This window comes from Lipotes vexillifer, unplaced genomic scaffold (genome assembly GCF_000442215.2).
Source record: "Lipotes vexillifer unplaced genomic scaffold, Lipotes_vexillifer_v1.1 scaffold1264, whole genome shotgun sequence".
Lineage (NCBI taxonomy): Eukaryota > Metazoa > Chordata > Mammalia > Artiodactyla > Lipotidae > Lipotes > Lipotes vexillifer.
In genome coordinates this window covers 937,444-964,692 of record NW_006785778.1, presented here as the reverse complement: position 1 = coordinate 964,692, position 27,249 = coordinate 937,444, and the positions used below count along the sequence as shown (strand labels likewise).

The 27,249-nt window shown below is 38.8% G+C and overlaps 1 protein-coding gene across 1 annotated transcript in view; it reads left to right on the top strand.

Moving 5' to 3' along the window:
- TPRG1 (tumor protein p63 regulated 1) overlaps nucleotides 1-27,249 on the top strand; it is a 155,119-nt gene that overhangs the window by 67,817 nt on the left and 60,053 nt on the right. The window contains 2 exon segments of the mRNA XM_007458072.1: nucleotides 11,681-11,792; nucleotides 11,794-11,858. Coding sequence (XP_007458134.1) covers nucleotides 11,681-11,792; nucleotides 11,794-11,858 — 177 coding nt within the window.

Genomic DNA, 27,249 nt, shown 5'->3' with positions numbered 1-27,249 from the left:
AGGGAAAGTAGGTTGGTTTAGGAAGAGTAATCAATGTGAAGAGAAAAGAGCCTCTGCTTCCACTAGTATGTTCAACAGAAAGAACTACCAAGTTTGAGAATTGCTGTGGCTTCTGAAATGCTGTGCTATGTGAATTAGTAAAAGTGTAATCTTCTGAGCAAGGAAAATTACCAGGGAGATTGAGAGGAAACTGTATAATGATGAAAGTGTCAATCCTTTCATCCAAGAAGGCAGAGAAATCTTAAATGTGTATACACCAAATAATAGAGCTGCAAAATTTTTGAAATGAAACTGAGAGAAATGAAAGGAGAAGTAGACAAATCCGTGATTACAGTTGGAGACTTCAAGACCATTCTTTCAATAATTGATATAAAAAAATGGGCAAAAATTCAGCAAGGATTTAGAAGAACTTAACAACATTACAACCCAATCAGCCTTTATAGAACTCTCCACCAAGTAACAGCAGAATACATGTTCTTTTCAAACACCCACAGAACATATACCAAGATCCACCATATCTTGCACTACAAAGCAAACCTCACCAAATTTAAAAGAATTGAAATCATACAGGGTGTATTCTCTGATTACAGTGGAATCAAACAAGAAATCAATAATAGAAAGATAACAGAAAAATATCTAAATGCTTGGAAACAGAACAACATACTTCTAAATATGGGTAGATAATCCTGAGGTCAAAGAGAGAATTTCAAAGAAATTAAAAAGTTCATTGAATGGAATGCAAATAAAGATAAAACACATCCATAGCTGTGTGGGATACAGCTAAAGCAGTCCTGAGAAAGAAATTTATAGCATTAAAAGAAAAGTGCTCAAATCAGTTGAAGAAACATCCTAAGTCAATAGTAGAAGCTTCAGCTTCAAGAAATTAGAAGAAGAACAAACCCAAAGCTGAGAAGGAAAGAAGTAATAAAGATAAAAGTAGAAGTTAATAAAAAACAAAAACAATAGGAAAAATTAAAGAAGCAAAAAGCTGGTTCTCTGAAAATTTCAATAAAGTTGACAAACTGCTAGCAAGGATGACCCCCCCCCCCAAAAAAGTCATAAATTAAGAATATTAGGAATAAAACAGGGGGTATCACACAGACCCGACAAACACCAGAGAGATAATGAGGAATTATAGCCAACAACTCCACACACATAAATTTGACAACTTAGATGAAATGAATGCTTTCCTCAATACACACACCCAAGATGAAATAGATAATTTAAGTAGCCTTATAACAATTAGGAAATTAAATTTGTAATTAAAACCTTCCCTAGGGTTTCCCTGGTGGCGTGGTGATTGAGAGTCCGCCTTCTGATGCAGGGGACACGGGTTCGTGCCCTGGTCCGGGAAGATCCCACATGCTGCAGAGCGGCTGGGCCCGTGAGCCATGGCCGCTGAACCTGCGTGTCTGGAGCCTGTGCTCCGCAACCGGAGGGGCCACAGCAGTGAGGGGCCCGCGTACCGCAAAAAAAAAAAAAACCTTCCCCAAAAGAAACATCTAGGCCTGGATGGTTCCACTGGAGGATTCTATTAAGCATTTAGAGAAGAATGAACACCAATTTACATAATCTTTTCCAGAAAATAGAAGAGAAAGGAATACGTCCCAGTTCATTCTATGAAGCCAGTATCAACTTGATACTAAATCCACACAAAGACAGTACAAAAATAAAACTACAGACCAATACCCCTCATGAATATAGATTTAAAAATTCTTAACAAAACTTTGGCAAATAGAATTCAACAATATAAAAAAATAATTATGTACCATGACCAAGTGGGGTTTATTCCAGTGATGCAAGGCTAGTTCAATATTAGAAAATTAATCAATGTAATCCACCATATTAACAACAGGCTAAAGAAGAAAAATCATATGATCAGATCAATAGATGCAGAAAAAACATTTGACAAAATTCAACTTACCCATTCATGACAAAAACCCTCAGAAAATAACAGAGAGGAACCTTTTCAATTTGATAAAGTACATCTACATCAAACCTATAATTAACACCATGCTATTGGGAAAAGACAATGTTTTCCCCCTAAAATTGGGAACAAGGCAGGCGTCCACTCTCACTACCAATATTCAACATAGTCCTGGAAGTTCTAGCAGTGTAACAAGGCAAGAAAAGTAAATAAAATGCATACAGGTCAAACAGCAAGGAATAAAAACTGTTCCTAATTGTAGATGACATGATAGTCTATGTAGAAAATTCCAAGGAATCTACCAAAAAGTTTCCATAGCTAGTAGATGAGTTTAGCAAGTTTTCAGGGTACACGATAAACATAACAAAAAATATTTTAGTAATAATTTTTTAAAAATCAAAAAATCAATTATATTTCAATACACTAGCATTGAGGAGGTACAAACAAAAATATAATAACATAATCACTCAAAAAAAGAAAAATATTTAAGTGTAAATCTAACAAAATATGTATAGGACTTACGCACTGAAAGCTACAAACTGATGATGAAAGAAACAAAGATCTAAATCCCATGTTCATAGATTGGAAGAATCAATATAGTAAAGATGTCAATTTTCCACAAATTTGACATACAGGTTAAACATAATTCCTTTCAATCTCAGCAGGATTTTTGTAGGTATGGACAAAACTATTCTAAAATTTTTTTTCAGTTTGCCTGTTTTATTTTATTTTACTTTACAAATATTTATTTATTTATTTATTTATTTATTTATGGTTGCGTTGGGTCTTTGTTGCTGCATGCGGGCTGTCTCTAGTTGCGGTGCACAGGCTTCTCGTTGCAGTGGCTTCTCTTGTTGTGGAGCATGGGCTCTAGGTGCGCGGGCTTCAGTAGTTGTGGCACAAGGGCTTAGTTGCTCCGTGGCATGTGGGATCTTCCCGGACCAGGGCTCGAACCTGTGTCCCCTGCATTGGCAGGTGGACTCTTAACCACTGTGCCACCAGGGAAGTCACTATTCTAAAATTTTTATGGAAAGACAAAGGAATTAGAATAGTTAAAACAATTCTAAAAAGGAAGAATAAAGTGTTTCTCACTGGCAAATCCTATTTTCTACTATATAGCTTCAGCCCCTGGCCAGAGCTGATTGGACAAATGGGGGCTAATCGGTTAGCTGATGTGAGACTCAAAAAGACAACTCAGAGGAATGATTTGGGCTAACAGAGTCCCTTATCTTGAGAGTCTGAACTGGGAGATTTAGGACAACAGAGGCCAGTTAGCTACGAGAGCAGATTCTGACTATTCTGACTATTCATGTATAGTCAGGACTAAGGAAACGATAAGGTCATAGGCAAGGTGGAATTAAAGAGGAGCAAACACTGGCAGTAAGCAGACGGTCACATCAGTCAAGAGGAAACAGATGAGATGTGTGGAGCGATGCACAGACGTCATGAGAGAGACAGCACTCGAGAGTGCATTTCATTCCTTGCGACTTTCTAGGTTTCCTAAATCCCAACTGTGCCATGGTTCCTGTTCGTAGATTTCTGTGGGATTCCTCAGAGTATTTTCATAACACATCTCCTCTTCTTGGACTTGCCTGATGTGGGCTGTGTCTCCTGTACCCAAGGAAGTGTAACTAACACAGTACAGTAAGCAAATATCTCTTCCACTTAAAAGAATAAAACAAGGGAGGTGGCAAGATGTGAGCATTTGTTGTATCCCATCCCTCTGTTCTTCCCTCTCTGTCGCCTCCTCAAAATTAGTCCTCGTTCTCCTGCCGCTTCTTTGGCTTCTGATCAAGTGAATCCCCTAAAGTGAATTTGGGGGAGGCGGGGAGGAGAGAGCCCCTCGGGGATGGGCCTCTTATTAGTGCCTGGTGTGCCCAGTAGCTATGCAACAGCTATTTCGTTGTTTTGTGGGAAAGAGAGAAGGATGGGGGTGTGCCCAGAGTCTTCTCTTTTGTGTAGCTTTTAAAATATCCTCTTACTGATGGTACTGTGGTGGGGAGAGCACAGATGCCTGCTGCACGGGGAAGATACGTGGGAGAAGCCGCTAGATGGAATGTATATGGCCTGGGGTGGTCAGAAGTGCTGGATTCTCACCATGGCTCTGTCATTGGTACTAGATGCATGTCACTTTATTAAGACTTGGTTCCTCCACCTGTGAAGTGGGGATAATAACCATTTAACGTGAAAACATTCTCAAATTGCAAAGAAATTGTGCTTATTTCAGCGCGAGATGTGGCTTCTGCTTAAACCTCCTTCCACTCTCCTCTTTGTTCCTTTCGCTTTGGTCACGCTGACTTCCTTGCTGTTTCAGAAAACGTGATGGATCCCATCTTGCGGACTTTGCTTTCCAGGGGGAAAATTGACCATTGTTTTTTTCTACACTCAGCTGGAGCAATATGAAATTTCATGGTAGGACTTCTCCTACTCAGGCAAAAAAGTAGTTCTGTGGATACAAAAGTGGATGTTTCCAGGTTCATCCTTGTCCATATTTTACGGGGACACTTTGCCCTATACTGAGTGGTACATGTTAAAGACGTGTTGGGGAAATGAATAAATATTCCTGAGGCCTTTTTAGTGTACCTCCAGAGAATCATCCGTACTTTGCAACTTGTGCTTTTCCAACACTGAGATCTTCACCAAACAGCAGGAAATGAAAAGCTGATAAGAGAGTCTTCTTTAAGGACATCAAATAGATACCTAGGGTTCCTTTTCCTCAGCCCTGTGGGCAATGGGCTGGGAATCCAGACACCTGAGTCTGTGGACTTGTGTTCTCATTATCCAGTCTCATCATACCCATTAACTCTTCCTTAGGTGATTTCACCTCACATCTTAGAGAACTGTGTATTCCTTAAGAGCTGAATGCTCTTCTCAGTATTCCCAGTAGCTAAGTGCAGGGCCAGGTACATGGCTGGCTGCATGGGGTAGTGGGAAAAAAATGAACCACACGAGGTCAAGTCAGGGGACGGGAACAGGGAAGATTTGTGGACATGGGGTTTTTATTAGAATACTGTGTTTACTTGGAGGGTCCCCTATTTTAAACACATTGGAGAGGCCCAGGGAGAGATTAACCAAATGATTGAAAGAACTGCATGTGGGTTATTTAGCTAAATGTTTTATAAGACTTCACTTAACCCAGGGGGAGGCAAATTGCTTTACTTCAATGCCATGCATTTTTCATCTGTTTGTGTTTGAATTGTAAACCCAAACTGGATTCTCTTCAGGGCCTGGAACCCAGTGGGTGCTCAGGGAATATGTGTGGAATGAATGATTCGGTGTTTTCCTCCTGAGTTGCTGATTCCTGGCTAGCCAAGGAGCTGTCTTCCTCTTTCAAGGGCTGGTTACTCTAAGAGGCTAGAGGGGCACAGGAAAGAAGATTGATTTGTAAATCAGGTATAATCACTCTATTCAATATCAGAGACGATGTCTTAGTGGTGTGTGTGTGTGTGTGTGTGTGTGTGTGTGTGTGTGTGTGTGCGTGTGTGTGTATGCATGCGCATGCATGTGTGTGCATATTTGGGGGGATAATATTAGAAGAAAATATTTGGGGGAGAAAAATAATTTCCAAACCATAAACTGATTTGACACAGACTTAAAAGAGCAACTGAGAGTATTGTTAGGAGTAGGGCTGGGGCAACTGGCAGAGCATCTGGGATGGTTTGAGTAATGGGGTGGGGGTCCTGGAAACTTGCTCAGATGGGTCCCACCTGTCATTGGTGGGTCGCTGTTGCCCTCTGCTGGCCAAACTGTTGTAGTACCAGGAAACTGCAAATCTCCTGGAGCAACTAGGTTCCCTGTTTCCACCAGGAGGTCTAGACCCCTTCCCCATCAAAGATGGGAAATGCAGCTAGTGCTGAGGAACAGCAGTGGTAGGAGAATGTAGCAAATTCTCTGCCAGGAGAGACAGGCTCTCATCACTGTGGGGATGAATCTTATGATTCTAATTTTTTATTCCATGCTCTGTTCATTTACTAAGACCTTGCTCTCTCTTTGGCTCTATGCTGGGCACAGTGAGGAGACCCAGATAGGGCTCAGTCACTGACTCTACACCATAGGGTCTTCCATCATGTGTGTGGGGAACGGAAGGAGAAGTACAGAAAATTGTGACTAAGGCCACAACTGAAACCTTGATAAAGGTTGTGTGTATTTAACGGAAAGAGAGATGGTATCTACTTGGGGGCGAGGGAGTTGAGGGGAAGGTGCCATTAAACAGATAGCATTTAAGCTGGGAACCTGAAGGATAGGTGATTTTTTTATTTAAAAAATATCTCTTTTAATATTACTCATCCATGAAAATGAATGAATTCACACCATTTGCAGCAACGTGGGTGGACCTAGAGATTATCATACTAAGCAAGCAAAGACAAATATCACATGATATAACTTATATGTGGAATCTAAAAAATATAAAAAATACAAATGAACTTATTTACAAAACAGAAATAGACTCGCAGACATAGAAAACAAACTTATGGTTATCAAAGGGGATAGTGGGAAGGGGATAAATTAGGAGTTTGGGGTTAAAATACACACACTACCATATATAAAATGAATAGCCCGCAGGGACCTACTGTATAGCACAGGGAACTATACTCAATATCTTGTGGTAACCTATGAAGGAGGACAATGTAAAAAAAGAATATATATATATTTATATACGCGTGTATGGCTGAATCACTTTGCTGTATACCTGAAACTAGCACAACATTGTAAATCAACTGTATTTCAATAAAAAATTTAAAAGATAGATCTCTTTTATCATAAAAGTAGAAAGTTTATCATAAAAAATTCAACTTTGGCTCATAAAAGCATGAGAACAAATGAAAGTCACTTGAAATCCCAGCACTCAGATATAATCATTTTTAACATTTTGATCTATATATTTTGCTGTTGTTATAAAATTGGAAGTACACTGAAGGTATCATTTTGTATCCTCCTCTTTCTCACTCTTTTGGTTTGAACATTTTCCCAATGTTACTTTATTTATTTATTTTTTTTGAAAATGTGCTATTTTATGGGGGAGTATTTCAATGTGTGCCACCGTGGATAGGATTCTTCAAGCAGCATGAGGCAAAGCATATAGGTTGCGCTGCACAAGAATTGTTAATTCTTCACCAATTCATTTCAGAAATAGTTTTTGGACGACTACTACCGTGGTGACACCATGCTAAGAACTGACTCTCTCTTTGTGATGTTTACAGTATAGGAGAGAAGACTGACATGAATTAGGTAATCACAGAAGTAACTATAAAATTGCATCTGGGAGAACTGCTGTGAAGGAGAGATGTGAAGTTCTATGAAAGTATATTTTAGAAAGAAGAGAAATAGTCCTGGAGGTCTGGGAAAGCTTTCCAGAGTCAGGAGTACTTGAGCTCAGCACTATAGGAGTTAATTAAGTAAAGAAGATCAAGAAGAACATGACCGGCAGAGAGAACAGCACGTGCAAAGTCCCTGCAGCAGGAGTGGGCGTCGTTGAGCCCAAGAAACTGAAAGAAGATCAAAGAGAAGGGAGTGCAGAGGTCTGAAATGTCATTGAAGAAATAGGTAAGGCCTGATCCTACAGAGCCTCTTAGACCAGGTGAAAATTGTCATTTCTTGTAAGAGCTATGGGGAACTGTTGAAGTGTTTGAAGCCAGGGTTGGGAGGTAAAGGACAGACACATTTGTTTTTATTTATTTATTTGATTTTGGCTGTGTTGGGTCTCGGTTGCTGCGCGAGGGCTTTCTCTAGTTGTGGCGAGTGGGGGCTACCCTTCGCTGCGGTGTGCGGGCTACAGTAGTTGCGGCATGTGGGCTTAGTAGTTGTGGCTCGTGGGCTCTAGAACGCAGGCTCAGTAGTTGTGGCACATGGGCTTAGTTGCTCTGTGGCATGTGGGATCTTCCTGGACCAGGGCTCAAACCTGTGTGCCCCGCATTGGCAGGTGGATTCCTAACCACTGCGCCACCAGGGAAGCCCCAGATTTGTTTTTAAAAAGGTCTACCTCATTTCAGTATGGTATAAGGCTGGGAGGGAACTAAAGTATATGTAGATAAACCAGGTCCAGGTGGCTAGTTGCCTAAGCCCAGTGAGAAGGGGACTGCATGAGTCCAGGCAGGAGATGTGGGAAAGTCTAGCTGGAGAAAAGTGGACGGTTTTGAGAGATGTCTGGGTAGTAGAATGTTCAGGACTTGGCATGTGAGGTGAAGAAATTGGATGCATCCCGAAAGACTCCTAAGTCTCTAGCATCCATAACCGGATGGAAGAAGGGTTTTCCCCCAAGATAGGAACCCTGGAAGAGGTCAAAGTTTGGAGGGGACAGTCATAGATGTTTGCTTTGTTTACTGGAGAGAACAATTTCAGGAGTGGTATAGATCATCACATCAGCTCCTTCCAGAGATAGCTCTTACCACACTTTCACACCACACTGAAGGGTCCTCTACTTGGGGGTGAGTGGTCCCATGGAGAAAGCCAACACTATGCCTGGATTTGCTGTCTCCATACTTATTTCAGGGCCTTGAACTACTACTTGCTAGGTGTAAAGCATTGGGCAAGTCATTTTAAGGGTCTCTGGACCTTAGTGTCTTATCTTTAAAATGAGGATAATAGCTTTTAGTCCAAAAGATTGTTGGGAGGATTAAACAAAAGCATTGATATTCAAGACCTTTGTGAATGTCCGTGGACTGCACAAACACAATATGTTATTGTTATTCCTACTCCTATATTTATTCTGAATATTACCACCAAACTTATATTAATATTAGGAGTATAAAGTTCAATGTTTTCTCCAGGAGTTCTCTGGGAAAAAAGGTGTGACTGAAGTCTAAATAAATAAATATACCACGCAGAAGCTAGAGATGGTGGCCCCAAACTATGTATAAGCCTGTGTGTTTACTTGGATTCAGACTTTTCCGATATGTAAATTATGCAGAGTCTGTGTCACAGCAGAGCACTCTGTTCCTAAAAAGAATTCTCTCTCTCTCTTTTTTTTTTTTTCCTGAATCCATCCGCTACCTTTTAAAATAAATCTCATTATGGAGTGCTGACATTTTCAGTAAAACCATTAAACTAAAATCTGAGGATTTTTTAGACTAAAAACAAGTCTGGTTTATTAGGCAGCAGCTTATAACTTGCTGCTAAGTAGATACAATCTATTTAGAGAAATTTATGCAGATATCTGATAAAACATTTCAGAATCCTCGTCTCTTTCTGACTAAGACGGAGAATGTTAAACAGATTATCAAGAATTCTTTCCTTCTCTTGGTGGAGTAGAAGTTGAATATTGCAGCATTGTTAGAGTGGATGGAAACCATAGGACCAAGATTTAAACCAGATCTCTTGACCCTACATCACTAACACTACTACCATATTCTAGCTGAGTGACTTTCAGTGTGACTTTCTTCAAAGGGTGGTGGGGAGATGTAGAGAGCTAATACTTGTACATGCATAATGGCCGGCATATAATAAGGCATGATCTCATCTTCCTTTCCTTCCTTCTATTTCTCCCTATTTCTTCCTCCTTCATCTCCCTTTTTCTCTCCTTCATGTCTCTTCCTGTTCCTCTTCCTATTGATTAAACTTTTAATTTTGTCTCGCCTGTCTTTAGACTACATTGAGGAATGGCACATATTGGGGTTACCCAAGGTCACTTAGTCACTTAGGTCCCTGACAATGATAATAACAGCTCATTTACAAACCACCGATTGAGAATCATGTCCCTTAATCCTCTCCCCAAACTTAGGAGATGAGTACTGTCTCCATTTCACAGATAAGGAACATAAGCTACAGACAGGCTCAATAGCCAATCTTATAGAGTTAGTTAGCTGGAAGTTTTCATCCCCATACTCACTCAGCCCAAAGGCCTCCAACATGATTATGATTGGCACTCCTTCACCACTCAACAGATATTTATTTAGAGCAGGCTATTTGACAGGAACAGAGTAAATAGCCCCGCGGGCACAGTCACAGCCCTCATGGAACACACACACACACACAGAGACAGACACACACACACATAGGGATGATCCTCAGATGACACTCACTGGCATTGCCCTACCCTCTGTACTTTGGTGTCCATTCTGATTTGTCAGTGTTCATGTGGTACCAGTTACTAAAATTTTAACATATCGTTCCTTCTTACAAACTATGAGAAGTGCTGAAAATGGAAAAGGATCAGAAAGCTTTGAGAAAATGTAATAGGGGGACAAGTTTATATCGGAGTTTAAGAACTCCGAGTGAGGCATTTGAACTATGACTTGAACAATGAGTTTTCTCAGCCTGCTATGAGATGGTGCTGGGCAGAGGCCAGACCATACAGGGACCTGTAGTCCATGTTATGTAACTTGGATTTGATTCTGAAATCAAAAAGATGTCATTTAACAGAGTGAACAGGGGAGTAACATCATTCCTTTTGTATTTGAAGAATAGCACTCTGGTTACTATGTGAGAATGGATGGGAGCAGGGTGCCCAGTCCTAATTTTTACATTAGATTGACTCTGTGTAGTGGGGGTTCAGATATGAATCAGTCACAAATCATCCTTTTCTGTCTCTTAGGGAAGACAGAACATGCACTGAAACAGTTATCATATAAGTCATGCAGTGCTATATACAAAGGCTGTAGCAGACAGACAGCAAAAGCGTTGAGAGCGAGGAGAATTTCAGACCATGCTCCCTTTCTTTTAACCAGAAGCCACTGCTTCTGGTTCTCTCTGTTCTCTCTGTTGGAGAAATTCTTAACTCTCAGAATTTTCCATGCATATCCTGAAAGGCTCTCAAATCTGAAGCAAATCAATTCAGTAAACACTTATCCAGTGTCTGCTTTGTCTTTGGCTTGTAAGAATCTCAGTTCACTTGTTTCACTATGTTTATACCATAAGAAAATGATAGAATGAGCTTGAAATAGTGATGGCTTGGGTGGAAGTCACTGGACCTATATTCAAGTCTCCATTTTATCTTCAGTCAGCAATGCGACCTTTGGAGATTAGCATAAACTAATGCCTAATGAGTCATCCAGATTGAGTTAGAACAAAGATTATTTTTGGTGTGCTTTGAGGAGGATGTGCTCCATGAAGGTTTTCTAGAGAACTGGGAAGACATGGAGGAGCATGAATCAGTTGACTGCCAACATGATACAATCTTGCTATTCCCCTAATGGATCCTGTCAAGGCTAATCATCTCTGAGCTCTGTGGCTGTAAAACCTCTTCCTGTGGACTTCCCTGGTGGCACAGTGGTTAAGAATCCACCTGCCAATGCAGGGGACACAGGTTCGAGCCCTGGTCCGGGAAGATCCCACATGCCGCGGAGCAACGAAGCCCGTGTGCCACAACTACTGAGCCTGCGTTCTAGAGCCCGTGAGACACAACTACTGAGCCCGCATGCTGCAACTACTGAAGCCTGTGTGTCTAGAGCCTGTGCTCCGCAACAAGGGAAGCCACCACAATGAGAAGCCCGCGCACCGCAACAAAGAGCAGCCCCGCTCGCCGCAAGTAGAGAAAGCCCGCGTGCAGCAACCAAGACCAAACACAGCCAAAGAAGCCAACAAACAAAACGAACAAAACAAAACAAAACCTTTCCCTGTGATCCTCCACCTCCCTCCTCCCTTAGTCATGGGGCCGGAATGAGAGAGAAGGGATGGCATTCTTCAACTTCTCTTTCTTCCGAGGTGATCAAACCTCATTATTTTCTGTGTCAGTAGATATGTTTCAGACAATTCCATTATTTTCAACTTGGAAAGATTATGCAAATAACTTTTGTTCTCTGTGGTGTTTTTTTGCAGGATAGACCGCTGGAACAATGAGAAGGAGAGGATTTTGCTGGTCACAGACAGGATTCTCTTGATCTGCAAATACGACTTCATCATGCTCGGCTGTGTGCAGTTGCAATGGATTCCCCCTGAGTGCTGTCTATCGCATCTGCCTGGGCAAGTTTTCCTTCCCTACAATGTCACTGGACAAGTGAGTATGATGTCTTAGACTCAGGAAAGTGGTGCAGTGGGTGTGGGGCAGGCAGGGGAAACAATCACCAAGTTCAGTTCAGTGCTGTAAGCTGGGAGAATCCAGGGGAGGACAGTGACACTGTAGCCGAATTCATCAAACAATCCTTGAGTTTCCACTCTATGTCAGACACCAGGGGTACAATTTTAAGTACATTTGTACTTTAATATGAGTACCTGACAAGTCAGTGGTTGAATGTAAAGTGGAAAGAGCTGTGGGGACGTGGAGGAAACGGTTTTAACCTAATTCCTGTGGCAGAGACCAGAGAAGCTTTCCTGGAGAAGAGCTTGAGCCAATATTTGACATCGGGTAGGAGTCAGCCAAAGAACAAAAGCTTAAGAATATTCCAAGCAGAAGGAAGAGAGAGCAACCAAAGGAAGGAAGGTGGGAAAAAGTTCTGTAGAGTAAACACCATACAGTACCACTCCCATCTGTGAGGTAAGCCTGAATACCCCCCTGTCTCCTAAGACTGCTGTCACCTGCAAAATACCCAGTGCTTTTAATTAAGGCAGTCTGGTTCTAGACACCTTGGTGCCTTTATTCGTGACATTTTAACCCGTGGCTTCTAGCCCCAAGCAATTGACCATTTCTACCCTTCCTTGCTGTACAATGTTCCTGCAACCTTTTCCTACAAAAGTAATGCCTACCACACAGGGTCAGTCAGGTCTGAAACATTCCAGAGAGAGGTGCAGCCAAATCCACCAGTGTGGCTTTATAACAGCAACCACTGGAGGGCCTTGTTCTTGGGGTCCTGCTGCCATCCTCACCCCCAGCAGCTGTCAATTGCCTTTGGGAATTGAAATTATTCTACAAAGCTTAATGAACAGAACCCAAGATGGCTAATAAGACTTCTTGAAAGAAGTCTCTTTGGGGTCTTTCCTGGAAGCTTAGTGGAGGAGGGGACATCACCTCTCTCGAAGAGGTTGACAGTTACCAAGAGACCTGGTGAGGTCTATAGAGGAGGGTTGCTGAACTGAGCAAATTCTTGTTATGGTCTCAGGAAGAACTGACTTTCTTCAACATTTTAAATCTAAGCCGGAGGACAGCTGCCTCCCTCTGAACCTCTGAATGTGAACTCTTCCCATGGAACTGTGAACTCTTTTAGGGCAGGTACCTTTTGCTGTTGTCATTCTTTAAGCACCTGGCTGAAAAATCTTTCTAAAATACTGAAAAAAGTATAGGCCGATCAAGTGATTGGGTTTCCTTACATAAAGCGTATCATATCAGAAACCTATTTCTTATTTGCTCTTTTCATGGGTGCTAGAAATGATTGATTTAGTTCACTGACTTTTTTGAACTGGTGGATTTTTCAGTAATATAGGCACGTGGTAAACATCTATTTAAACATCGCAAAAAATTATTTATTGTCAGGATATCTCTCCTAACCCAGACTTTCAGTTTTCCAGAATTATTTTCATAGGTGATAGTTAGCAGTTTCGTTTGTTTTATTCTTTTTTTTTTGAGAAATAATATGCAAGTATATAAGAATAAAAATGTCTTTGTATGTATATGTGTGGGTTTACACATATTTGTAATATTGATATACACATACATTTATCACAAATTATTTTACCCAGCGGGTACACATACCATAAAATGTCCTGCCTCAAGCTATTTTACCCAAACATATACCTTGGAGACTTTATTATGTAATCATGGAAAGATTAACTTCAGTCTTTTTAATAGTGCAGAATATTGCATTTCAAGTCTAATCTATCTATCCAGCCCCTTATTCATGGATATTTATTTTTATCTTTTCTACTACAAACAAAGCTGCTATAAATATCCTTGTCTACAGGATTTGCGCATATGTGCAAATGTAGCTGTAATGTAAATTTCTGCAAGTGGAATTATTAGGTCAAAAGTCATGTGAATTTCCACTGACAGCTACTGCCAAATTGCCATCGAAACAGGTGATGCCAGTTCATGCTCCCTCAATGTGTGAGTATCCTTTTTCACACACTCTCACCAATATTGTGTATTATGAAACTCTTTTTCTTTGCCAGGGAAATAAAGAAAAATGTCTTATTTTTGTTCTAATTTCCATCACTAGAATTTGAAGGAAGTTGAGGGTGTTTTTCTTAGGTTAGAAAGTAGTTTTATTTCTTTTTCTGTGAACTGCCTATTTTTGATCATAGCCCATATTTTTTCTATTGAGATATTGATTTTTCTCTTACTGATTTGTAAGGGCTCCTTACATAACAAAGAACTTGGTCCTGTTTCTGCCATATATATTTCAAATATTTTTTTCCCATTTGTCATATCTCTTTTAACTTTATAATGCTATGTTTTACTGTCTTTGAGTTTTAGGTTGTCAAATGTATCACTCTTTCAAGACTTCTGAGTTTATTTCTTTTTGAGAAAGGTTTTCTCCCCACTGAAATTATAAAATATATTTCCACGTTTTCTTCTAAAGTTTTTACAATTTATTTAAAAAAATAGTTAAATTTATGTTTCATCTGGAATTTACCTTAAGTAAGAAAAAAGATAAGCAATCAGCTTTATTTTTTTAACCAGATGGCAGGCTAGATTTCTCAACATCATTTATTCAGTGCTCTCCTTTATCAATATATATTTTACCATGTGTATTTGTGTTTATTTCTGGATTATCCATTCATCTGTTTACTAGAGTACAAAATGATTTTAATTATTATAACATTTTATTACATTTTAATATCTGGTAGAGTTACTCCCCTCTTATTAACTTTTTACAAGAATTTATTTATTTATGCATATTTATTTTTCCATCAGCTTGCCTAATTAAAAAAAATCCTATTGTTAATAGGATTTTCGAATGTTAAATCAACCTTTCAGTCTTAAAATAAACACATTTAGTCATGATGTATTATCTTTTCTACACATTGTTGAATTCAGCTTGCTAATGTTTTATTAAAGAGTTTTGTGTCTATGTTCATGAGGATATTAGTGTATTACTTTCATTCTTTTGTAATGTCTTTGCCAGGTATTTGTGTTATGCTGGCCTCATATAACAAGCTGGATAGTGTTCCCTTCTCTTTTATTTTCTAAAAGATTTTGTGTATAACTGGTGTTATCTCTTCCTTGAGTGTTTGATAGAACTTACAAAGGAAATTTTCTGGGCCTGAGATTTCTTTGTGGGATAGTTTTAGATAATAAAGTTAATTTGTTTTCTAAATATTGAGTTACTCGTACTTTTTTCTTCTGTGTTAATTTTGGTAAATTATATTTTTCAAGGAATTTGTTGTTTAAGTTGTTTTATTTGAAAGCATATAGTTGTTAATATTCCATTATTATCCATTTAATGTCTTCTTTCTTAATTTTCGTGATCTGCATTCTCTCTCTTTATTTTTTCTGTTGATGAACCTATTGTTTCTTTTTTTTTTTTTTGGTTTTAACAAGAACATGCTTTTCACTTTGCCAATTTTCACAACAGTCTGATTCTATGTAGTTGATTTCTACTATTTCCTTTATTTTTTTATTTCTTCTACTTACTTTTTGGTTTACTTCCCTTTTACTTTTTTTAACTTCTTAATGTGGAACCCGAGGGCATGGATTTTAGGCCTTTCTTTGTTTCTAACGTGAGCATTTAAATCTATAAATTTCCTTCTACACACTGCTTTCACTACATCTCACAGATTTTGGTATGTTGTGTTTATACTATCATTCAGTTAGAAAGATTTTCTAATTTTCCTTGTGATTTCTTCTTTGACCCATGGGTACTTTAGAAAGTGTACTGGAAAATTTCCAAATATTTTGAGTTTTCCTAGATGTTTTAACATTACTGAGTTTTAACTTAGAGAATATACTGTCTTTGACTTTAATCCTTGTAAATGTATTGAGACATTTTTATTGACTCAACTATATAGTACGTCTTTCTGAATGTATCATGTGCATTTGAAAAGAATTTTGTGTTTAGTTTTCTATAGATATCAATTAATTCATTGAGTTTGATAATGTTGTTTAGATAATGGGTTTACTGATTTTTGTCTAGTTTTTTTTTGTATTGGTTACTGAGAGGGGAATGCTAAAATCTGCTATTATTGTGGGATTTTCTCTTGTCTCTTTAATTTTATTATTTTTTGCTTCATGTATTCTGAGAGTCTGTTAGATGCACACACATTCATGATTGGTATGTCATTTTGATGAATTGAGCCTTTTTTCATTATGCAATGTTACTTTTTATCTCTGGCAGTACTCTGTCTAGAAATCTATTTTGTATCTCATATTATTATAGCCACTCTATCATTTTTATACTTATTTTTGCATAGTATATATTTTTTCATCCATTTACTATCTCTCTTTGTATTCAAAGTGCATTTCTTGTAGAGATCACATAATTGGGTCATACTTTTAATCTGTTCTGACCGTCTCTGCCTTTTAATTAGAGTGTTTAGTTCCTTTTGTAATTTAGTAATTTTGATATGATTGAAGTTAAGGATACCTATTACTTGTTTTCTCTTTCTCCCCTCTATTTTTTATTTCTTTGTACTTTTTTCAAACTTCTTTGTAAGTATATAAATATTCTTCAACTTATATATATAATTACATATATATAATTCTCCATAATTATATATGGGGTTGGCCAGAAAGTTAGTTCGGGTTTTTCCATAAGATCTTACGGAAAAACCTGAACGAAATTTTTTGCCAACCCAATACAATATATATAAGCTTTTTAGCTATAACATTTTACATAATTTTGTAGTTGCTTTAGGCAGATTTTCTCAACCTCAGCACTATTTACACTTTGATCAGGATCATTCTTTGGTGTGGGAATCTGTTCTGAGCACTGTTGGATGTTTAGCAGCAACACTGGCCTCTACCCACTGGGTGCTAATAGCACCGTGCCTCTGTGTTATGACAATCAAAAATATCCCCAGACATTGCCAAACGTGCCCTGGGGGTAAAAATCACTCTGAATTGAGAATCACTGTTCTAGAAATTATAATATAAATATTTTTCACCATGTACTTAGAGTTAATATTATAACACTACACTTAAATCATAGAAACCTTGTAAATACATTGTTCTAAGAATGTAAATGTTGGAAATAGCATGATAAAGTCAGTGTAGTCACAGGAGGAAACAAGAATGAGGCTTTGAAGGAAGAAGTTTATTATACTCACAAGTCCCAGAAAGGGAGTCACCATATGCCATGTAGGGCCATAAGGGAAGACACAGTGTCCATCAAGAGGCAGAGGGGCAGGAGCTGGGGGACAACTTAGGCCGTGATCTTTATTAGAGTTTCCACAGGAAGGGCAAGGCAGGGCAGGGTAAACAGTTTATGATTGGCCAGTATGAATAATTTTGATAGACTTTAAACTGCAGGTGGTTCCTGGTTGCCTGGTACCTGGTTCTTAGCTAAGGCAAAAGAATATTGCCTTATGGGAAGTATGGGCCAGATAGAGGAGGCATGCCTCTGGATTGTTTAATTTGCATATCAAAGTCCATGTGTTGGGCATTTTGCTATCTCTAAGAGTGGGCTACCCCTAAGAGGGGCAGTCTCTTCCCTGCCAGAAAGATGTCAGAACATTATAATACACAGAAAATTAAAATATATGTATACAATATACATATAGCTCCATTTATATCCCCTCCTCACTGCCTTTTACATTGCAGTTGTCATGCATGTTACTTTCATGTGCATTTTAAACCCCACAAGATAACATTATAAATTTTGCTTTAAGAAATCATAAGTATTTCAAAGAAATTAGAAAATAAAGTTATCTTTTATATGCACATGTTTTCATTTCTGATGCTCTTCGTTTGTTCCAGAAGATTCAAGTTTCTCTTTGAGGTCATATTCCTTACACATGAAAAATTACTTTTTAGCATTCCTTGTAGTGTAATCTACTGTGATAAAATTTCTTATTTTTTATTTTGGGGGAGGTCTTTATTTAGCCTTTATTCTTAAAGAATATTTCCTCTAGTTAGAGAATTCGGACTTGACATTTTTTTCTTTCAGAATTTTCAAGGTATTGTTCCACTGTTTTCTGGCCTCCATAATTTCTGGACAGAAGTCCACAGTCATCTGACCTGCTATTCCTCTGTGTATTCTCTAGCTACTTTCAAATGTTACCTTTATCTTAGTTTTCAAAGTTTGACTATAATGTGCCTACTCCCTTGAGTTCTGCTATTAATTTCTAGTTTTAATATTACACTGTGTTTAGAAAATGTCTTCTCTACTATTTCTACTCCTTGAGATTTACTGAATATTTTTACATTTCAATTGTTAATTTATATCAACATTTAATAAATACTTGAATGTGCAGTCTCTGCTTTCTTTGTATAGAATTCAACAAATGGTACTTAGATCCATTATCATTATGTTCTTTGTGTCTTGTTTGTCTTTGCCTATTATTCATTAAGTTTTTTTGGCTACTTGATCTCTCATAGACTGAGAGAGGAGAATTAAATTTTCCTTAACTATTATGCTTTTTTTTTTTTTTCTTACTTTGTGACTTAACATTATGAATGTTCATATTGTCTTGTTTGATGTAGGAACATTTATAGATGTTGAATCCTTATTTTAGATTATAATCTTTTTCATTATAAAGTTTATCTCCTTTAATGTCTTCCTTGCTTTTGGTCTTGTCTGCTGAATATTGTAAACCTTATGTCCTTTTTATTTGAATTTTCTTCATATATTTCTGCCTGTTTTTTACTGTAAACTTTTGGGGTTTCTTTATTTTTTGATGTGTTCTTTTATGCAGCATATGATTGAATTTTACTTTGTGATCCAACCTGAGGGTCTTTTCTTTTAATTGGTAAGATTAACCTATTTATACATATCAATGTGACAGTTACAGTCTTAGTTCTGCCATCTTGATTTTTGTATTATTGCATTTTTCTAAATATATTACCATATTTTCTATATTTCCTTTGTTTTCCATTTAGCATATTTTTCTTCAAGCAAGAAAGTTTAGAGTCTCTTTCTACTAGTGACTATTAGTGTAATTTATAGTAATCTTAATTCTATCTTTTTTGAATATTATCTATTTACTTCCTAAGATAAACTCATTTGCATTAACAACCCACTTTTTCATCTTCTTTTTATACTTCTCTATCATTCATTTTTTAAAGTTGCTTATAATTATTGTTATTAGTTATATCATGGTTATTTATTTAAAGAATATGCTTCCACTTGATATGCCATCTTCAGCAGCGTATATTAAAGCTCCATTGTGAAACATAAGAAATCTACATATTCACACTATTCTCACATTCTCTCATCCTTCACCTCCCTTCTTTCATTAGTTTTACCAGACAAATTTCATTTTTTATGGTTTGTTTTATTTGATTTCCCATGAGGCACCCAGTTATTACCATAGAGAGTTGGTGTATTTCTGGGCCTCCTAATTAACTTGTGTGGCTTTATTCAGATTTTCATCCTGGGTTAGAGTAAGAAAGCCTGTCCCAGCAGCTAGCATGCTGTTAAAAATTAAAATGCTTATTCTAGGCCCCCCAGGTGTAGGAACATGGTGTGATGAAAGGGTGGGTTTTAAAGTTCTGCTCAGTTTTTCTTAGCAAACCTCCATAGTAGAGTTCTGAACAGGGGATAGAGTCTTGGATTTCAGTCCTAATTTTACAACTGTTAACTTTGTTTCCTCATCTTTCGAAAGGTCATTCATACTGTCATTCTGTTTCATTAATAGTCTTATTGTACAGCTCTAATGTGATAATTTGAAAGCACTTTGTAATATGCCTTATAGATATCAGGTGTTAACAAGTTCTGATTTTTCTCCCAGATGAAAGCTTTTGTTAACATGGAACTAAGTAGATTAATTTGATTTTTATCTTTATTTCCAAGTCAGTTAGCCCTTCTTGGTTGGGCATTAAGTCACCATTATAAGTCAGAGTTCAGGCAGCAGCAGGCAGGGAAAGGAGGAATAGGCAAGGGAAAATCACCTGCTAAATAATCATAAACTGAATCCAGAGAAAAGCCTGAATAGAGTGAGCAAATTCCCTTGTTATAAGAAAATGCAGTGACTTAACATTAGCACCTGCTGGCTGCAGAAGGTAATGCTGAAACTGTTTACCAAGAGCTCTTACCTCCTTCGTGCCATTTGACCTTCAACAGCAAGAATAAATAGCATGGACTGACTGCATTTTAGAGATGAGAGAAGTGAGACCGAGAGGGGTCCAGGGATTCATGCACCATCAGCTATTTAGTATTAGAGTTGGGCTTCAAAATCAATTCTTCTAACTTCCTGTCCAGTGTTCTTTTCCTTTAATAAATAATATTTTATCTCCTTTTCTTCTCCCTCCCCTCCCCTCCTTGTCCCTTCCCTCTCCTCTTTCTCTGTCTGTGATCTTGCTTCTGTTTTTTCATCCTCTGTCCTCTCCTTTCCTCCTCTCTGTCTCTCTGGGTGAAGATAACCTCTCCTGTAAATGTAGCTTCTGCTTCTCTTTAAGAAGCTGTGAAGAGGACTATTGGAACTTAGCAGAACCTGTGCCAGTGTATGCCACGTATTGGTACTTAAAACACACAGTTGTTCTGTTTTATTCACTGTTTTGCCTTTGGCTTAATATGAAGTGAGAGTGTGATGGGAAGAGACAACTACAGGCTATGGATCATTTATCTGTGAGATGAAGGAAGATTCTCTTTGGGTTAGAACATTCACCAGACACAAAACCAGGAAATGGTAAAAGGTCTGGTTTATCTTACAAAGTAACTAGCTTAACTAGTTGCTAGTACATAGCCTTTATTGTTCCTTATCTGAGATGAGAACCCTATATCTTATTTCTATCATAATTGGATTCATTCCCAGATTTCAATTAAAATTTAATTTTTGTAATCCTGTTGTGTCTACAACCTCCCAGAAAAGTGGAGGAGGGAGAGGAAGACTCCGTTTCTATGAGATTAACCATTAGGTTAAAGCTATGACCAATTTTAGCCACAGCAATTTTCTTACTGCTTGAATTTAGACAATTCATTTTAATTCCTGGGCTCTCAATTTCCGATCTATAAAATGTCAATAATAAAAATCCCTGTCAGGCCTAACTCATAGGTCATTATAGATTTAAATAAAGGATATAAAAGTGTTTTGTAAGTTGTAAGGTGTTAAAATAATTGTTAAAGAGTTCTAAAACTCCATATTTACTTGCTAACTCTTCCATTTTTAAAAATATGCCCACAAGAGATAATGATGAGGAAACTGAGTGGTCAAGTGACTTGTATGTAGTCAAACAGATACATGATGATGGGCTCTTGAACATGAGATCCTCTGATTTCAAATCCTCCCTTTGTCATGCACCTAGTTCCTACTGGTCCTCAAATGCATTGTAATTTTTGAGGATAAATGGGCCCCATTTCGTGACCTCTGTTCCTATCTGAAGTCTGTAATCAGGAGGTAGAGTATAAATAGTTTAGAGCTTTAGAGAGCAGGTTCTGAAGTCAGGCTGCCTGGGAGCCAATCCTAGATCTGCTTCTGGGTGACCTAGAGCAAGTCACACAACAATCTGTGCCTCAGTCTCTTCACCTGGAACCTGGAGAGGGTAACAGTATCTATCTCAGTCCATGTTGAAGATTAAATGAGATAATACATATAAAATATTTAGAAAAATATCTGGTATGTAATAAGCACTTGAAGGATGTAAGCTTCTATAATAGGTTTGGGAGAAAGACACTGATTGAGGATTCAGGGATCTGGGTCCTGATCTACTTTCTTAATCAGGAAAGTCTCCTCCCCTGGCTGAATTTCAGTTTCCTCACTTATAAAATCTCTGAATTTTTTTTATGAAGTATAATGTCTGGGACGCCCTCCTCTTTCATACCTTCCTCATGCTGATACTAAGTCCACAGGGGGCAACTCCTAGCATTTACAGCGTTGTGTCAGTTTCAGGTGTACAGCAAAGTGATTCAGTCATTCATATATATATATATATATACACACATGTACACACACACACATATATTCTTTTTCAGATTCTTTTCCCTTATAGGTTATTACAAAATACTGAATATAGTTCCCTGTGCTATACAGTAGGTCCTTGTTGCTTACCTATTTATACATAGTAGTGTGTACACGTTAATCCCAAATTCCTAATTTACCCCTAAATCTCTAAAAATTTTTTTTCCTTTTTTAATTTTTTTTTTTTTTTTTTTTTTTTTTTTTTTTTTTTTTTTTTTTTTTTTTTGGTCTTGAAATCCTATGCTTTTGTGGTATTCTATTTATGTAGCAATTTCCCCAAGTCATTCACCTTAGAGGGCTGAATGGTTTTACCTAATCAATTACTCCTGTGAAAAAGGTCTAAGATATTCTGCTGGAAAATATTGTTGCTGTCACATTGATATGCCAACAAAAGCTGAGTGGGAAGGTCAGGCCTAGAAATGCCTTCCTGCAAGAGTCGGCATTACACATTTATCTCTCCATGCCGTTGAAAATTTGCATTCTGCAAAATATAAGGGATAGCAATGCTGCAGGAGAGAGGCTCAGAAATTGCTTGAGGTGGTCACCCCTCATCCTGTCTGTAGAGACGCTGGTGAAAGCAGGGGCTAGGAGCTGTCCCTGTTGACTTAGTGTCAGCAAGAGGAAGGCATGAGAGAGGAGGGTATCCCAGACATAAACCCATCATCTCAACCTTGCTCCCTGAGATCCAAAGGCCAACGAGCTGCTCCGTGCCCCCAGAGTTCTAATTTGGCATATGTTTGTCAGATGAGAGCTTGAAAGGGGCCTCTCCTCTGCTCTGGGTGAAACCAGCTCATGGCCCAGGCTGATTCTGCTGGCTTCGCGTCTGTCAGTGCGTCCTAATCACTGTTATAAAGTGTGGTTCTGCGGAACGCCTTGTAAAATATTTTCCTATTGCTCCAGCAATATCTCCTGTCTAGACAATCTAATTATGAGCATGGAGCAAACAGCTGAAGTGTTTGCCACCCCCAAGGGTTGCCTAACTCCAGGAGTGGCGGTGGAAGGACAGGGGAGGGGGTGTGGATAGCATTGGTTACATCTTGTTGACCAGAAAATTGAGTGCTCCAAAGGAATCCAACTAACTTTTAATTAAAAAGAAATGATCTGGTGGAAGGTGGCATTTTGTTGTTTTTCCAAACTCCCTGGAGGATTAAAGGTAGCAATTCATTTCCCTCCAATCACATCTTTTTCTTGGCTTCAAAGGTGGTTTGTGGTCTCTTTGCTTAAAAAAAGAAAAAAAAAAAAAGCCACTGACTTAGTCATCTGCCCTCCCAGCAGCATTCTGAAAATAAAAAGCGCTCCCTAAATGTATGTTCTTTCAAAGTAGTAACTCGATTACATTCACTGAGGCCTTCCTGAGCTCTTGCCATGTAGCAGGTATGACGATGACAAGGTGATGAGGCCTGGATTCTGTCCCCAGGATGTTTGTGGTCTCATGGGAAGACAGACACATATGATCTAATGCTTTAACCAGGCTTTGATTACTGCTCCAGTGGAAAGCCAACAGTGCCATGGGCACAGGAGAGGGAGAGAGAATTTCTCCTGGGAGATATGGGAAGGTCTTAGAGAGGAGGTGGAATTTGAGCAGGTCTTTATAGGATGAGCAGAATTGGGGCAGAGAGTGAGGAGTAGTTCAGGCATAAGCAGACAAATGCCCAACTAGTGTGATCATGCCAGTTCTCCTGTGGGGCTGGGTCTCAGCTGTTGAGGAGGCATGGTGGAAGCTTTTGAATGGTTTTGGATAATTATATGACGTGTTTATTTTTATTCTTTTAAACTTTTATTGGAGTATAGTTGATTTACAATGTTGTGTTAGTTTCAGGTGTGCAGCAAAATAAATCAGTATACATAAACATATATCCACTCTTTTTTTTTTTTAGATTCTTTTCCTGTATAAGCCATTACAGAGTATTGAGTGGAGTTCCCTCTGCTATACAGCATGTTCTTATTAGTTGTCTATTTTATGTATAGTAATGTGTATATGTCAGTCCCAATCTGCCAATTTATCCCCGCCCCCCATCCCCTGGTAACCATAAGTTTGTTTTCTACATCTGTGACTCTACTTCTGTTTTGTAAATAAGTTCACTTGTACCCTTTTTTTAGATTCCACATATAAGTGATATCATATGATATTTGTAATATGAGGTGTTTAGGTTTTAATCATCTTAGGATCTGAGACGTTGAAGGTTTTAGCGGAGGAGCTAAAACAATTGGCATTTTTCTTTGGGAAGATGGGGGGGCAACAATATAAGAGATGGTTTGGAGGAAACAGATATTGGAGAAAGGGGCAGACTAAGGGAGAGATTCTCAGATTCTCTGAGGGTAGAGTTGGGAAATTATAATAATCTCAACTGGGTCAGTGGATGAGAAAAGGAGACCATGGATATGAGAAGATTTGGCTGCAGTAGAAGCTCTGGCAGGTCATGACCGAATCAGGTGTTCTTTGTATGGGAGGGGGAGTGAGGGAAGGAGCTGTGAGCCTACAAGTGGAAGACGCTCATCACGCTTATTATTTGGGGGCCTGCTTGGCTAGGGGAAAAGTCGATGGTTGGAATAAACTATTCACGCCACTGACATTTACCGAGCACTTGCCATTACCAGATGCTGGGCTGGGCACTGTGATGCCACTGTGCTAAAGAGAGAGTTTCTGCTCTCACGGAGTTCACAGCCAAGGGGACAGTCAAATTATCATACCAATAAGTATAAAATTACAACAGTGAAAGTGCTTTGAAGGATTGCTATATGCGGTATGTGAATTATAGATTGCTAAGTAACTACTTTAAAACTTGGTAGCATAAAATAAAAATCATTTATTATTTCTCTGGTTCTGGGTCAGGGCTGTGGGTGTGGCTTAGCTGAGTCCTGTGGTTCAGGTCACTGGGGCCGTGACATCTCAAGCTCACTCATGTGGTGGTCAGCAGGCTCAAGTCCTTGATGGCCACAGAGATCGGTTCCTGGCGTGTGAGCCTTTCTCTAAGACTACTGACAACATGGCTGCTGGCCTCCCTCACAGGGAACAAGGGAGGGAGTGAGAAAGAAAGAGAGAGATTAAGCAAGACAGAAGCCACAGTCTTTAGGTAACCTAATCTTGGAAGGGACAGCTTATCACCTCCGCCATGTTCTATTCACTGGAGGCAAGTTGCTAAATCCAGCTTATGCTCAAGGGGTGGGTGCCACACGAGGCCATGCACGTCAGGAGGTAGACACTGGAGGCTGTGGAACAGGTAGCCTACTGCATGAGGGCGATCAGAGCATTTATTACAGGATTTAGACCTAAATCGGAGGGTGAAGATGAAGGAAGATTTCTCTGAGGAAAGGCTTCTGGAACTCGGACTGAAAGAATGAGTAGGTGTTGACAAGGTGAAGGAAGTTATGGAGAGTGGTCCAGGGAGAGAGAAGAGTTTGTATAAAGGAGGGAGAGAACCTGGCACCTCTGAGGAACTCAAAACAGGCCAACGTGAGGGCCCAAGGGACACCGATGTGGAGATGAGTTTTATATTTAGTTGTTGATGAGCTATGGCTTTTGGAAGAATTAGAGTAATTCAGCTTGTATCTGTCACTTGCATTGGCATTCCCTAGAGGGAAGGGGTTCACAGGTAAAACTAGTTTGAAAGCCCTTGCTCTAAACTGTAGGACCGTTTCTGGAACTGCTGGAAAATGGGTCTGATTCAGTGTATAAAATGAATCAAATTGCCCACTTATCTCTTAGAATAATTACTTATTGTGTAATGCGATAATGTTCATAAATCATGCTGGGCTTCTTGGGGAAAGGTATATAAACACAAGGCTTTATCAGTGATGATGGAAACAGATTTGGGGGATTAAAATCAGATGTGCACCTTGATGCTGTGGCATTTTACTCCCAACTAAGAGACCTGGGAAGTTCATGTGAGTTCTTGAGGAGGGTTTCACGTTAACAAATCGAGGCAGCAAGATGTTGGGAGGTGGATGGAATGGGTGTAGGCATGGAGAGGCAGGGTGGGGGCTGGGGAGGTCTCTCTTTTTAGCTCTTTGCTCTGCTATTGAAGGGCACTAGCTTTCGTCAATCCAAGTCAAGTGAATGTGACTACTTAGAAATGCACCATGGAGATTCTGCTGGGCTGGGAATAAGAAAATCTGAATTTTTATCCCTATTGTGTCTTCAGTGTTCTGTGTGTCCTTGAAAGAAAGTTGTTTCCCCTCTCAGAGCCTTGCTCTACCCCCATGTAACATGAAAGGGATGAAATTAGACAACCGTTAAGGTCTCTGCCATCTTGTGGACCAATGATTTTATAACCTTCTTTCCACCATTGCTCTTGTGAAATGAGAATAATAAGAACTCCTTGTCAGCAGTCAAGGAATATTGTGACCAATGACAGTTTTTGTTTTGGGAAAGTGTTTAACATTGGTGGCAGAACTTGAACTTTTGTGCATTCATTTTGCAGACCCCAGGGAAAGATGGAACCAGTGGAGAGAATATAGGCCAGAGTTGGTGTTTGATACATTTTTTTTTTCCAGCTTCAACTGACACATTCTTCTTCTTTCTCCTCTTTTTTACCCCCCTGCTCTTCTCTTAGTCCAAACTCCCTGGACCCAGCCATATAGTTCATATTTGGGGGTTAATAAATATCTACCATATAGAGTTGTGAGGATTAAATGAGAACACTTGAGAAGTGCCAAGCTGATGACTGTTATAGGTGCTCCAAATACATTAGTTTCTTTTTGCTTTCCAATATGCTCTGCTTTTTTTTTTTTTTTTTTAATTAAGAAGGTGGAACTCTACAAGTATCCTTTAAAGTATTACAAAATGCTAATAGAGAGACACTCCCTGAGAAGTTACTGAGTCACTGATGGGACAGTTAGGACTACAGTTCTATGCTGTAAGTTTCACAGGAAAGAAATGTTAATTATTCACTCAACTCAAGGCTTGTTACTCTGCAGCAAAATAATGGAGAGCTGAAGCCTGTTTTCTGATGGAAGTAGGAACTTGATGAGTTGGTTTAAGAAAGCCTAAGCCCTGTTAATGGGGTCTATTTCTGGGAGCAGGGAAAGTACATGTTAAAATGCTCCTAGGAACAAGATGGTAGCCCCCAGTTTAGACCAAGCAGGAGGCACGTATAAGAAGGGACGACTCTACAGGTATGCATGGAGAAGTGGCCTTAAACCCAATACGTGGCCACCTGAAACAACTAGGGTTATATATTTTTTTTACCATTTGGTGATGTGGCAGCAGGCAGAGGAAGCTGGTTCTAGCAGAAAACCTGACTTATAATTAAGAACATTAAGTAATTAATAATCTTTGATTTTTTAGTTAAAAAGTTGTTTCAGCTACTTCATATAGTTACAGTCTTTGTGTGTTGCCGTTGCATTTTTTCTCCTTCACAGTAAATTGGATATTGCTGCACCTAGATTCTGGAAACAAGCTTTAATTGTAATAGTTTTAATGTGATGATTTGACAAATGGAAGACAGTGCCTAGTAGTCTCT